Here is a 15,318-nt window from a genome sequence, read left to right on the forward strand (position 1 = left end):
TACTTGATAACATATGTTATAATTATCTTTATTATCATTTCAGACAAATGCCCCATTGCAACTCATCACGTACGCTCGTTGGTAGATGCGACCGTTACAAGGTCTTTTATCCAATGACCTACTGTAGAAAGGACAAGGCGAAATTACATACCATGAGTTAAGCAAGATACTCGCCACTACTAGAAATATAACCAACAAAAGAAGATAAAAAAAAATACTAATAACACGAAAATGGAATCTGGTTAGCCAGGCTTAGATAACAAACATTCATTACACATGTACATGGATCGAACCAAAAAGCTGAATCAACACACGTCAGATGTAGAAGGGTTTCTGTCTTTCTGATAATCTGTTTCTCTCTATTCTGCAGTTTTGTTGCTCTTGTTACAACACAGAAGTGACATTCGATACGGTTATACACCACCGCCCGCGCAATTCGTTTATCAAATCTCGAATTTTGATAGTTTTGAACCGCAGTTATACCGCGTGATATTTCCCATGGAATGCTGTTCTATGTTTTCCCGATCTCTGTGGTTTAGCGTATAATAATACGCGCGTGGGTCTTCTGCTATAGTTTTGTCATTTTTCAGTGGATTTTTAATTATTCGTGGATTAGTCATCTGAAGGATGACAATATTGGATAGAAAAGCGATTTTCTTTGTAATGGAGTTTCATAATGTAGAATTAAGCGTCAATGGGAAATATAACTACGTGTGTATCTTACAGTCAATATCACCATAGGAACGGAAACGGCAACTTATGAAAATGATCTTGTAACGGTAAATTGCTATTACTCGCGAGTTTACTGCAGACAACCTCTTTTACGGACCATGATTGGTGACTTAGGATATGATGTCACAGCGAAGACAACTTGAAAGCCTACTTGTCAATTAATTTGAAGATCGTACACCATGAACTGGCTGTGTTATAGCTGCTATTTGATAGTGCTATTTTGATAGTGATAGTGATTAGCTGATTTGCAGATGTTATCTAAGTAGGTTGAAACGAGTTTAATATCCATCCATCGCTAATTCTGCTTCAACACAAAATGGACTCATCAAGATCATTACAGATTATATACATAGTTTATATATCTTGATCTGAAAATAAAATAGTCAAGCTAGTATCGTAAGTACTATCTGTTGTGTCGGAATGACTTCTGAAAATTTCATATTTTTAAAAATTGGAAAAAAAAAAATCCATTTTGCTATTATTGTATTGGCTTACTTGACTGGCTCAGTCAGGTATATCGGTCACAGAAGCAAGAAGGATACAAATCTTGTTTGATGCTTTTTAAAGGAAAATAGCTTTGATCAGAACGGATTTCAACTTAATCTTAATAAGATTTGTTATCTGTTGGAAATAATCATCGCATTGATAAGAAGAAGAACAAAAAACATTCAAGAAAATGGTTCGTAACTATTTGCGAATATAATATTTTCTACATGGAGGTGAATTTTAAATGGATTGCTTATTTTCTACTCTTTTTGAGGTTTGTGAACGCTACCATCATTTCTAATTTATCGGTGGACTTTGTCAACCGAAACAGTCGAACTCGTATCACTTTACAGAGTAACAATACGTTAAAAGTCAGGCAATTCCTGACGAGCTTACCAGCCATGTTGGAAGCAGAAATTGATGGAATTGGGACAGAGAAATATAGGAATGCAGCAGATGAAATGGACATTAAGAAACAGCTCGGTGATAAAGTAGTACAATACCCACACAGATCATCGGAACTGACGTCATCAATTGGACAAGAACACCGACCGTCTAAAGTGACGTCATCAATTGGAGAAGCACACCGATCGTCTGGACTGACGTCATCCGTTGGAGAAACAAACGCAAAACTGGTGAAAGTGAAAGACAACTCGGTCGCAAATCAGACCTTGAAGAGGCCATTGGATACAGCTATGCCCGCAAGCGTTAGGGGCAGTTCCACGAACGATACGATACTGTTTCGTTTAATTATGTCACTTTTGGCGATCGATGATATTCAATTAGGAAACCAGAGTTTCTTACCATTTTACAAACATCTTATAATAGATTCGGACAAAACTGATGTGCCTTTTGCTAATTATTACAAATATTTCCGACGTATTTTTGGGAGAAAGATATTATTAACTCGAGGGGGATATGTTGCAGACACATCAACGTTCGGAAATAATGATAGAAAGTCGAATGCCAGTTTTCAATCTCGTTTATTCTCTAGACAAAGCCTACCATCGACCCTCCAGAAGCTTAGACAAACAAACGTCGAGATATTTCGGGTATCTTCTCGACTACTAATGGATGAATCTATCGAAGCTAGCATTAACAGGACGAATAAATCCCATGGGATAGAGATGAGATCGTTAAAAGCTGAACAAGCAAAAAGCTCAATTAGAGAAAATGATACATCGAACAAAAATGAATCTTCTAATACACTGTACCACAGCCACCGCCAATTAAGGCTGGGAGAAGAACCATCTGTCGGTAATAAAGTTATCTATCCGATACGGTTACCTAGCAACAGCCAAGATCAAGGCCACCTGATGAGAAAGTGGGTGGGAGAGAGACTGCGAATGGATAATAAACGCAAAGTGAAACGCTTGTTTGAAAATGAGGACAAGAAAACAGATAAAGATACGGTGTTTGACGGTAAGGTTCAATTACACCGTCAAGCGGTTAATAGAACGGAGAAAGCACACCACGGTGATGAAGGAGTTGTAAAGATGACATTGAAAGATGCAGAAGATGTGATAGGTGAGATAACGCCTCCACAAACAGTCAGCCCTGATAAGGTTCTGTCTAAGGATGACGCATCCCCAAATGTTGATATTAAATATGACGAGAAATTAGTGATACATCAAACGGAAGAGGACACCGAGGGGAGGGCAACGGGGGCGTCCTTTCAAATCGTAAACAGAAATCGGGCCATCCGTACTTCCTTAAATTATAGGTCAAGGAAGTTGATGATTGTTAAAGGGAAAATGAAAACTAAAACTAGATCAGAACTACTGAATCCAGAAAGACCAACAGTGACAAATAGCAGAAGGAAACTTTCTAAAGTAGGTTTAAAGAGACCGAAAACTTCCAAGGGCTTTTCTAAGAGAAAGAATTTTCAGAATCGTTTGAGGTCGGGAAAGGACAGAACAATGTTTGTCAATGGGGTTGGAGTTCTTGGTAACTTGACCGAGGGCAGAATTCTTATATCAACTCAGCGAGAAGATTACAAACTGAGTAATTCTCACCAAAGATCTTTCAGAAGCAATGAAGATCATAACGTCACAATAACTGATGACGATGTCATAGTGGCTAATGATAACCAAACCAAGAAATCGTTCAATCAACCAAACACTTTATCTAACCTTGAAAATATGATGGAAATGAATATTTCGGATGAAAATTCTAAAATACTCAAATTTCAAAGATATTTGCCTTCGGGTAGGACGGAAGAAGTAGGTCAACTACAGAATAACAGAGTAATTCGCAGAAAACGGCGGGATTTGAACGATCCTTCTACGCAACCACCAGAAACCACGTTCCTTGAAAACGTAACTGCAAATACGGTTGTCATAGATACAGTGACAAACCAATCCATGGAAACAGATATGATGATGGTTTCAGACGATAAGTTTACCCAACGGGAGAAGACCACGACTATTGGCGAATATTTGCTCCCTGATACAACAACAGGTAAATTTTAAAAAAAAAATTGAGGATTTTGAACCTGCTTTTTTTTTGTGCTCATTTTATGCTATTGTTTTTCGCTATTGTTTCATGCTATTGGTTTTATGCTATTATTATTATACCACTGTTGCCATCCTTTCTCACATTCAAGGTCGCAGGTAATTACATTAAGATCAATGTCAGATCAGCCTCTAAACTGAATTTCCAGTGCAACATAAATAAGTGTCCATGAGGAGTCATATACTCACATGCAGGTGACACTACACACCACTTAGCACGATATTCTATGAACAATTATGGCACGCCATTTGGGACAAACACCGCATAATATATCCGCGTATTAATTTGAATATATACGCGTATTAATTCGAATATATACGCGTATTAATTCGAATATATACGCGTATTAATTTGAATATATACGCGTATTAATTCGAATATATACGCGTATTAATTTGAATATATACGCGTATTAATTCGAATATATACGCGTATTAATTCGAATATATACGCGTATTAATTCGAATATATACGCATATATATATCATCAGCCAAATCATCAGGCTTAAATACATCCGGGTATTAACTCGATTCAATGTATACACGTATTAAATCCAATAATTCCGTGCGTTAATTCGATTACATATGAGGATTAAATCCAATAAATGCACGGGTTATAATTCGAATATACACGCAAACATATTTCCGTTCTTGCTGTGTACATATATCTGCGATAAATGTTTTGGCGGGCTCGCGAAATTACTCTCAAATATTGTGCCTTGTCTGTTGGACGAGCCATGCTTGTTGTCTAAATCAAGTACGCTTGGCCCGTGTGTACGTCAATAGATAATAACTTTTCAATCTCGGCCTTTATTGCACTGGCGAGGCTACAGTGTGTTAACTCTCGAAACTCGTTTGTGAAAGCTATAAGGCATGCTATAGTTATTGTCTGATTTAATACGTGTATATAGATTCAAATTAATACGAAGATATATTGGATTTAGTACGTGTATATAGTCCTGCATATCTGATAGGCTGAAATAATCCGCCTATAAATTCGAATTAATCCGCATATATATTCGATTTAATTCACGTTTATATTCCCACTAATTACGCGGATATATTGGACTTAATACGCGTATGTACTCGAATTAATATGTGTATATATTCGAATTAATACGCAGATATATTTAAGCCCATTGATTGGCTAATAATATATACACGTACATATTCGAATGAATACGCGTATATATTCGTATTAATACGCTCATGGCTTACCGTAAACGATACCTTAATGCTATTTACACCACTGAATACAGTGTTTTAATTTAACCATATACTACACGCAGACGACTCCACTGAGCACAGTGTATAAATCATAACCCGGTCATAATTCAAAGTGCACATGCGCACATGAACCCGGAAGCTCTCATGAAAGGCCTCAGCCTCCTTTCAAAACAGCAAAGTGGACTAAATTTCCTCTATATTTATAACTGTTGGTGAAAGTAATTTGTTAATTCACGGATTTCCTTGATAGCGTCGGATATCCAACTGTTTTGCTTCTTCCATCCTCCGATATTTTGATACTTTTCAAGGTCAATCGATTGATTTTTGAAATGTTGCCATGGTAATTATAATATCTCTATGCTGAAAGTGTGAAAGCCATTTAGAACTCCATACATATACATCAACAAGACCTGATTACACACACGCTGCATCGACATGAATATGCTATATATATATATATATATATATATATATATATATATATATATATATATATCCCCCCTATATATATATAGGGGGATATATATATATATATATATATCCCCCCTATATATATATAGGGGGGGGAGTTAAATGCAAGTCCCATATATATATTCTGACGTTGCCTAGCGAGTGACATTAGAATGTCGTCTGTGCTACGGTCCTTGTCATTTCACAACTTGGACATATATTTATACTTATTCGATTAACTTCAATTCTTCCCTTCTCATGTTGAAATTTACAATACATAACACTAACATGATATGCCCATCACTCTAACTCGTAACACAAAGACAGGGAGACATCCAATTATTCAATTGATACAACAGACTGTTAACGACGTGGGTGTCTGATGTGTTCTTTGTCGAGTTATAATTGAATTTTTACAATCGTGATAACATTCAAAAGAAAAAGCAAAACCAAATATAGCAGAGTTTTGAAGACACAGGTATAATGTCTGTTTTGTTAAGTTTAAACGTGTATGCATTTGATTAGTCACCATGTATTCCTACAAACATAAAGGAGCTAAAAGTAGAAGACGGTCTTCCGTAATAATCATAATCTAATCTGAGTTGCGAACATTATCCGAAGGAACTATGATAAACAACCTGTCTTTTTCATGATTGCCCTTGAAACAGTTAATCAAGCATATTTTCCACGCATGCCAAACGATGGGTTCTTGGAAGGATTGTATTGTGAGAAGGAGACGGGTGGGGTATACGTGGATAGAGGTCGATAGCGAGGATACACTATTGATTTGGTAATTGAATTCTACGCATTCGCGCGTCAAAACTATGCGCGCATAATTATATACACGCACCCGATACTGTGCGGCGCTCTGGGTAGCGCAGTGTAGTGTAGTGAATACAATAATGAGGAATAGTCCGAATATTTGAACACCTGAAAGAAAAGAATATCATTAATTTTAAGATGACTGCGTGACGTTACGTAATAATTTTATGCAGCGCACCAGTGGACTGTATGAAATATTGTCACTGTTATTAATTTCATTGATATGGTTACTCATGTATCGCGTACATCATGTGTGTCAAGCCATAATAAATACTACATAAGATCAACTAGGAAAGGATTGTGTAAAGTCAAGGAAGGAATAGTGAACCAAAATACTTTCATGACTTTAAGCAAGATACTTTCTTGCATTCACTTTGCAGAAGGCTTTTCATATCAAATGTACTTTGGATTTTGTCTATAGTGGGGCTAAATATTGACGGTTTCACTTCTTTAATATAAACACACAATATTTACAAGAAATATTGGAATTGTTTACCTAAATTTACCCCCCCCCCCCTAGTCGTATAAAAAAAAAACTCTCATGTTTTGGAATTTACTTGTAAGGGAAAATATTTTGATATTTTTACACCGTAGTTAACACGGGTCTATTTGGTCATGTGAGTTATTGCAAATTCATGTTTTTACCTTCCTACGATAAAATAATTATGCATATCATAATAATATGATCAGAAGTGATATAGATCCAACCATTAATGGAGGGGGGGGGGAGGACATATATCTTTGCACGTCGATTCAGCTTCCGGCTTGGAAGCGGTCGTTCTGCTCTTGTGATCTTCCTTAAGGTCAAACTATACGCAAGGATGTTTTCATTAAAACCACAGATTTATTTACCTCCTAATATTTTTCTTTATAATTATGACAAAATTCCTCTTTTTCCTCAACATAGCTGAAATCAATTTCTTAGCGATATGTGGGTGGGGATAATCTTCCGCTATGTAATTGATCTTTGCATTCAAGGCGAAATGTAATCTGTTACTATAAATGACGCGGAAAATACACTCCCATATAGTCACACTGGTAAAACCTATTATCATTGCTGTAAATGTCTCAAATGTGCCATCTCAGTATATGCTTTCTTTTACGGTTAAAATGACGTAATAGGAGTACGAATAGGAAGCACTATAAAACTCAAGTTTTCGATTAAAATTGGTGAATCACGTAAATATAAAACAAAATTATTTTAAGCAAGTATAGACAGTTTATGAAGAATAGAGGCCAGCTGCATGAATATTCAACGATAAAATACGAAATATATAGATATATATATATATATATATATATATATATATATACCTACAATGATTGAATCAACTCCATTTTATTCCATTGAGGCAGCTATAACACCAATATAATACGTATCTAGCTTACAGTTCCTTTGACCATACTGTTTATTGCTTGGTTAGCCAGACGTACCTAAAAACCGGTTTCTATCCCCTCCTTTTATTGAAATCTTATTTGCTCGGTTAATTGACCTTAATGAACGCAATCGTAGCTCTCATTTGTGATGTTGTCAATTACAATGCAACTGTTACTTCATCTTTCTTCACAGATGTCTTCTCTGTATTATAGACTGAGGCGATGTAATTACAGTTTTAATTGTTTGGACAGCTTGAAATTAATTTGGTCGGTATATTGACGATACGAACCAGAGAATCAATGTGTCGTGCCCTTTCTTTAATAAGGGAATTTTGAATGACTGGAATATCTAGTAGGCTAGGTTAATCGGAATCAATCTAGGGGTGAACATTTGCCACGCAATTCGCTCGCGTAATATTCTTACTGCCCCGTCTCACTGGTTGCTAAAACCATGAAGCTATAAACAGATAGCTCCATGCTAAAACGCACAACGGTATTTCTGGCTAACTATACGCACAGACACCAATTCTGACGCATGCGCATGTAGCGGTTAATATGTGACTATTTATTTCTCTGCGCTGTTGTTTTTATCAATATCTTGGAAGCTCGAGTTGACCGAAGGTAGAGTAAAAGTTTTCTTAAACAGTTGCAGGCAAGCAAAATTATATTAGTTGAACAAATTGGAAACAGAACGCAAAATAATTACAAGATTAAAAAAAAAAGGAAAAAGGAAGCCGAACCTAAGATGCTGACGTCACCGGATAGGGGATAACCCCAGATCTGGGCAAGCACCATCCTGGAAACAGCTGAAATATGATTCATTCATTCGTTTGTTTTGTCTTAACTATTGTTTATTTAATACTGCTGTAAGGTCCTGTTGTTTAATATTTGGACAGTTTGTCAACAAATTTAAAGTGATATCCGACGTGTACAATTTCCCTTGATATAAGTACACGAGTACAACAGCATGATACAATAACAAGTAGAAATTCCTCTTGATATGAGTACACGAGTATAACAGAATGAGTACAATAACAAGAAGAATTCCCCTTGATATGAGTACACGGGTATAACAGCATGAATACAATTACAAGTAGAATTCACCTTGATATGAGTACACGATTACAACAGCATGAATACAATTACAAGTAGAATTCACCTTGATATGAGTACACGAGTATAACAGCATGAGTACAATAACAAGTAGAATTCACCTTGATATGAGTACACGAGTATAACAGAATGAGTACAATTACAAGTAGGATTCCTCTTGATATGAGTACTCGAGTACAACAGCATGAGTACAATAACAAGTAGAATTTCCCTTGATATGAGTACACGAGTACAACAGCATGAGTACAATAACAAGTAGAATTCACCTTGATATGAGTACACGAGTATAACAGCATGAGTACAATTACAAGTAGGATTCCTCTTGATATGAGTACTCGAGTACAACAGCATGAGTACAATAACAAGTAGAATTTCCCTTGATATGAGTACACGAGTACAACAGCATGAGTACAATTACAAGTAGAATTCCCCTTGATATGAGTACGAGTATTACAGCATGAGTACAATTACAAGTAGAATTCCCCTTGATATGAGTACACGAGTATAACAGCATGAGTACAATTACAAGTAGGATTCCTCTTGATATGAGTACTCGAGTACAACAGCATGAGTACAATAACAAGTAGAATTCCCCTTGATATGAGTACATAAATACAGCAACATGAGTACAATAACAAGTAGGATTCCCCTTGATATGAGTATACAAGTATAACAGCATGAGTACAATAACAAGTAGAATTCACCTTGATATGAGTACACGAGTACAACAGCATGAGTACAATTACAAGTAGAATTCCCCTTGATATGAGTACACGAGTATAACAGAATGAGTACAATTACAAGTAGAATTCCCCTTGATATGAGTACACGAGTATAACAGAATGAGTACAATTACAAGTAGAATTTCCCTTGATATGAGTAAACGAGTACAACAGCATGAGTACAATAACAAGTAGAATTCCCCTTGATATGAGTACACGAGTATAACAGAATGAGTACAATTACAAGTAGAATTCCCCTTGATATGAGTAAACGAGTACAACAGCATGAGTACAATAACAAGTAGAATTCCCCTTGATATGAGTACACGGGTATAACAGCATGAGTACAATTACGAGTAGAATTTCCCTTGATATGAGTACACGAGTACAACAGCATGAGTACAATTGCCAGTAGAATTCCCCTTGATATGAGTACACGAGTACAACAGCATGGGTACAATTACAAGTAGAAATTCCCCTTGATATGAGTACACGAGTACAACAGCATCGGTACAATTACAAGTAGAATTCCCCTTGATATGAGTACACGAGTACAACAGCATCGGTACAATTACAAGTAGAAATCCCCTTGATATGAGTACACAAGTGCAACAGCATGAGTACAATTACAAGTAGAATCCCCCTTGATATGAGTACACGAGTACAACAGCATGAGTACAATAACAAGTCATTCCCATTGATATGAGTACACGAGTACAACAGCATGAGAACAATTACCAGTAGAAATTCCCCAAGATATGACAAGGCTGTTATCGGGTGTACGAGTCCTTAATCTTACACTAGTACCGCTACTAGACGTCAAAAAGTATCCCGAGTACGAACGGTGCTAGTACAAATCGGTGAAAGCAAGTACGCGAACAAAAAATGCATTGGAATGTGCGTATCAATTCGGACTAGGACTCATAACAAGTCTGCCTTATACAGAACGGGCTGGACACAAAGAATAAGTAGCCGATTTACACAGAGATTACAGTAACTACTGGAAATCTTAAAGTTTTTTACCACAGTAAAAACTGGATCGTGCTGACAAATCTGATAAATCGGTAGCATGTGCTATAAGGATTACAGTAAGAACTTAGGATATGTGTAATCCCAACAAATCCCAACAACTTGATTTATTGGAATTACACATATCCTCAGTTCTTACTGTAATCCTTATTGCACATGCTACCGATTTATATCACGATCCAGTATTTACTGCGATAAAAAACTTTAAAATTTACAGTATTAACTGTGTTCTCTGTGTGTATCGGGTGGAATAAAGGGTAATGCGAACAAACTCACTGCGCTGACTGCTTCAGTGCGGACAATATTAGCGACATACAAAGAGGGAATTGACAGAGATTATGTGTGTCACAAAGCCACTGCACACAGTTTATGGAGGTTAACTCAACTGGAAATTCTAAATTTAGCCAAAATAACGTCAAGTCTATTTCTAAGAAATAGCTAATAAAACGAATTACCATGCTCAGGCTTACACTTCGCCTCCAATTTTTGTTTATGCCTGTTTAAGCAAATGCACACACACACACACACATATATATATATATATATATATATATATATATATATATATATATATATATATATATATATATATATACATATATATATATATATATATACATATATATATATACATATACATATATATATATATATATATATATATATATATATATATATATATATATATATATATATATATATATATATATATATATATATATATATATATATATATATATATATATATATATATATATATATATATATATAGAGTGAAGTCGAAGGATATAAAACCGATGTCTTTGTCCTAAAAATCGAGATTTAACATTTGCGTGTGAAATGATGCACACCTGTCATCTCGAGTCTGCCCGATCTGTTTCTCGAAGATTTTAAGAAAAGATAGTTTCGTCAACCAACCGTTCTTTTCAATTAGAAATGTAACCTTTTTCTTTCAATGACAATGACAAAGACAATATAATATAGCAAGATAAAACGTAAGAAATATTGCCTTAGGGTGTTAAAGGCAGCTTGATAACTGGATAAACTTAGTTGGTATTCACAACAACAAGAACACATCCTTAGTTTCTTTTAACATAATGTTCATCGATTAAAACCTGCTATGCTATGGCAGGTTCGGGCGACCTTTTTACCATTATTTCGACCTTCCAAATGCCCTGAGAAATTCTCGTAGGCTGTTCTCTGTGGTCCCCCTCCTCCCTCTCTAAAGGCCCATTGCGGACGGTTAGAGTTGGGAGTGGAGGAACAATGCGAGTGTATGAATTAAAATTTCAAGTAAATATCTAGTTTGTCTCGAATAAACGCAATCGATTCTTTTTTAAAGAGATTTTGCGAAGTGTTGTTTAGACTGTAAGGGTCAGTATATATGTTTCACTGGCGACTCAAAATGTCAATTTTGTTTGTGAAATGCGACCGACCATTAAGAGAAAAGGCCTCAACATGAGAGAGCAAAATTCGTTGTTAATATTATTCTTATATCAAGTGTTTCATTTGATATATTGAGTATTTTTTTCATTAAGATTTCAGTTAATGAAATTCTGAAGCAACAGTTTGAAACAGCACAAATTACTCTATTTTTTTAATATATATATATTTTTAATTAGGTTAAAGATATGGTTTGGCAGGGAACAATGACCAAGGCTATGACGTAAACACGACACACCCAAAGCTATAAGTAATGAAAACGAGGTTTATATATAAAGAAGGGTGAAATAAAATATATATACATTTTGTTAACGCGTAATATTGAAATGAAGAAGTTACTATGGTAACGATCAGTAACTGCAAATTCAATCCATTTCGTGACGAATAATGTTTCATTAGTAAAACAAATAATGATTCCATCAATGTATAAAAGTATCACTCCCAACAATATTTGTATATATATATATATATATATATATATATATATATATATATATATATATATATATATATATATATATATATATATATATATATATATATATATATATATATATATATATATATATATATATATATATATATGTAAATAAATATATATATATTTAGGGGATAAATACGAGGGGAACCGGGTACCCTCGTTTTTATCCCCATTCATAAATGACCCTCACGAATGTTAGAAAACGGCATTTTTTCGCTAATTTTTGCTGATCTGTATTCTCCTTATGCCTCCCTTGATCTTTTTTTCCGGAATGACGTAATAGTCACCTCATGTAAAACGAACATTAAGAGTGAAAAAATACGAATGAAGCAGTATCGTTTGGTCTTAAATTTTGGTAGTGTAATCAATTCAAACACTCAAAAATGGAGGGAAATGACAATTAAATAAGAACAAATGAACAAATTTCTAAAGATAACATTTTAAAACTTATTTTTGACCTACCAGGTCAAATTGCGCAATAAACAGATGCTGAGTTGTGTGTGTTCTGGAAATTCCTTAAACGCTACAACAGTTAGGCTATAGCAACGTTGCCTGTTGCTAACATTCTTTTGAGTAGAACTCGTCTATCCCTAGTCGGTAGATGAACCGTTCAAATAAACGTTTACTGGGCCTGAGAATGAGCAGTTTTTTGAAGAGGTTCCGAGCCCCATTGTATGATTGTTCGACAGGTTTGGACTTGTAGTAACCGCAGTGTTATTGCGAGTCTGAAAGATCGCTAGGCCTAGTCCCTGGTCAGTCATGTCGTTACTGCTAGAATTAGTAGTAGGCCTAGTGCTTACGATATTGCTAGGCTTAGCGACAATGTTTCTTCTGTTATAGTGTCAACATTGGACGCGTTACGCTTCGGTTCTTCGTTGAAGCACCTCGATAAGGTTGCTGACATTGACTCTAGCTCAAAATTAAGCTCAAAATTAATCCCTAAGTCATTCATGTTACTCGAAGTATTTAGCTGGATGATTTAAGAAGTACGTACAGTGTGTAGGCTATTGAGACTCGGTGTGTGTGAAAACATATACAGTACTACTGCTGTAACTAATTGCAAGTAGGCTATATATACTGTACAGTATTCTTTTGCAATTTGAAACATTTCTTTGCCCATAAACATATTTGCTTATACTCATGGCAATGTACACCATGTCTTCATTTCTTTTAATTATGACTTCATGATTGCCACGGCAACAAACCAGTGTTTGTCTAACATTTCGATCCTGAAGCAATTCTCCTCTCTATACACTTCTCCTCTCTATACACTGACTATATATATATATATATATTTATATTTATATATATATATACATATCACCAATATAAACATATATATATATATATATATATATATATATATATATATATATATATATTTATATTTATATTTATATATATTTATATAAATATATATATATATATATATATATATATATATATATATATATATATATATATATATATATATATATATATATATATGTTTATATTGTTGACAAGCAAGATAATGAAATACAGAACACTTCATTCGACGTTCCTTCAGCTTGGTGGTATCATATTCCACTGGGGTGGGGTGGCATGTGAGCGAGGTCCCATGTATGTATAAATATTACAACCCCGACCCCAATGGCAGGTTTGAGGAATAGTGGCGCGGGTCAGGAGTTAAAACCATTGTACAGTTATTGAAATCACTGCCTATGGCGGCACCATTCCCGCGTGAAAAACGTTTTAAAGCTATTGCGGGCGGAAGGACTGTCCCACCCCTCCCACCCCTCCCGGGGAACGTTCGCTTGGTAAGAATGATGCATATTACACAGCTCGACGCGCAAGACACCCACACCTTTAACTATCCTCACTTTGACATGGTTTGTCCTTTCTCCTTTTGTGTATTTGTATTATTCCTGTTAATTAAAGGTGGGATCGCTCGTAATTTCCTCGTAAATTCTGTCCTTCACACCACCCGATTCAAAAATAATATCAATACTACCCTCTATCGGATCGTCGCTGTTGTCTCGTAATTTCTCAGCAATCCCGTATTTACGGCTAGTAAGCAATAAACGGGTTCGGTTACTTGAACGGTGGCCTTGGCGAAATTCCTGCATAGTTTCTTGTCTGTGGCAGTACAGGGAGTTGTTATGGAACAACTCCCTGGTCAGTAGTATGCGGTATTACGCCGCGTTTTCGTGTGTGTTGTGTGATACAAAACTCAGTGCTTTGTTTTACGTTCAGAACTTTTCACAACTAATGGGCTGTACAGTATAGGTTACGGTCGAGCTTTGCATCAGGCGTAATAGTTCGACCAGGGAGCTGCAACTCTAGCAGTTCCCTGCTTTTACTCTTTTAGGCCTACATGGTGAGCAGTCGAAGTCAAGAAACAGCTCAAGAAACTAATAGTTATGAACTTTATGTCTGATTCACGCTGACTGGTGTCACAAAAAGACAAACGCGAATGAGTGAAAAAATTGACTGAAGTGATTACAAACTATTGGGTATCAAACGTAAAGTCAAGTCCGTCATGTGTGAACAATTGGTATTTCAGCCAATTTAGGTATTAATTATACATAGACTGAGTCACAGCTTACATTGTATTTTATATATAAATTTTAGTTATATATCAGGAGGGAAAGACAAAGCATTTTATGTCATATACCATATACAGATAAATATGTATATTTAATTATTTTTGGACTCCTGGCAACGGGCCCTTTAGGCGATCACAGAGCACTTGCCCTAGCTGCACCCCGTCCTCCTAACCGGTGCACTTAAACCCTGTCCTTGCACCCCTTTGACCCGAATTAAAAAATAACGAAACTTGAACGGAAAAGGAAAGGAAAATACGTTGCCATAAGGGGCGGCTCCACCCTCTTTAGAAAGGATTGGCAAAAAGGGAATAAGTACATGAACAATAAACTAATA

At 35.6% G+C, this 15,318-nt stretch overlaps 1 protein-coding gene across 2 annotated transcripts in view; it reads left to right on the forward strand.

Moving 5' to 3' along the window:
* Positions 1 to 15,318, forward strand: part of LOC139977399 (uncharacterized) — a 64,199-nt gene that overhangs the window by 8,932 nt on the left and 39,949 nt on the right. For both annotated transcript variants that reach the window (XM_071986696.1, XM_071986695.1), the window contains exon 2: positions 44 to 3,678. In XM_071986696.1, the coding sequence (XP_071842797.1) occupies positions 1,446 to 3,678 (2,233 nt within the window). In that variant the 5' untranslated portion in view covers positions 44 to 1,445. The remainder of the gene's footprint in view (positions 1 to 43; positions 3,679 to 15,318) is intronic.

The sequence above is a fragment of the Apostichopus japonicus genome, chromosome 12, assembly GCF_037975245.1.
Source record: "Apostichopus japonicus isolate 1M-3 chromosome 12, ASM3797524v1, whole genome shotgun sequence".
Classification (NCBI taxonomy): Eukaryota; Metazoa; Echinodermata; class Holothuroidea; order Aspidochirotida; family Stichopodidae; genus Apostichopus; species Apostichopus japonicus.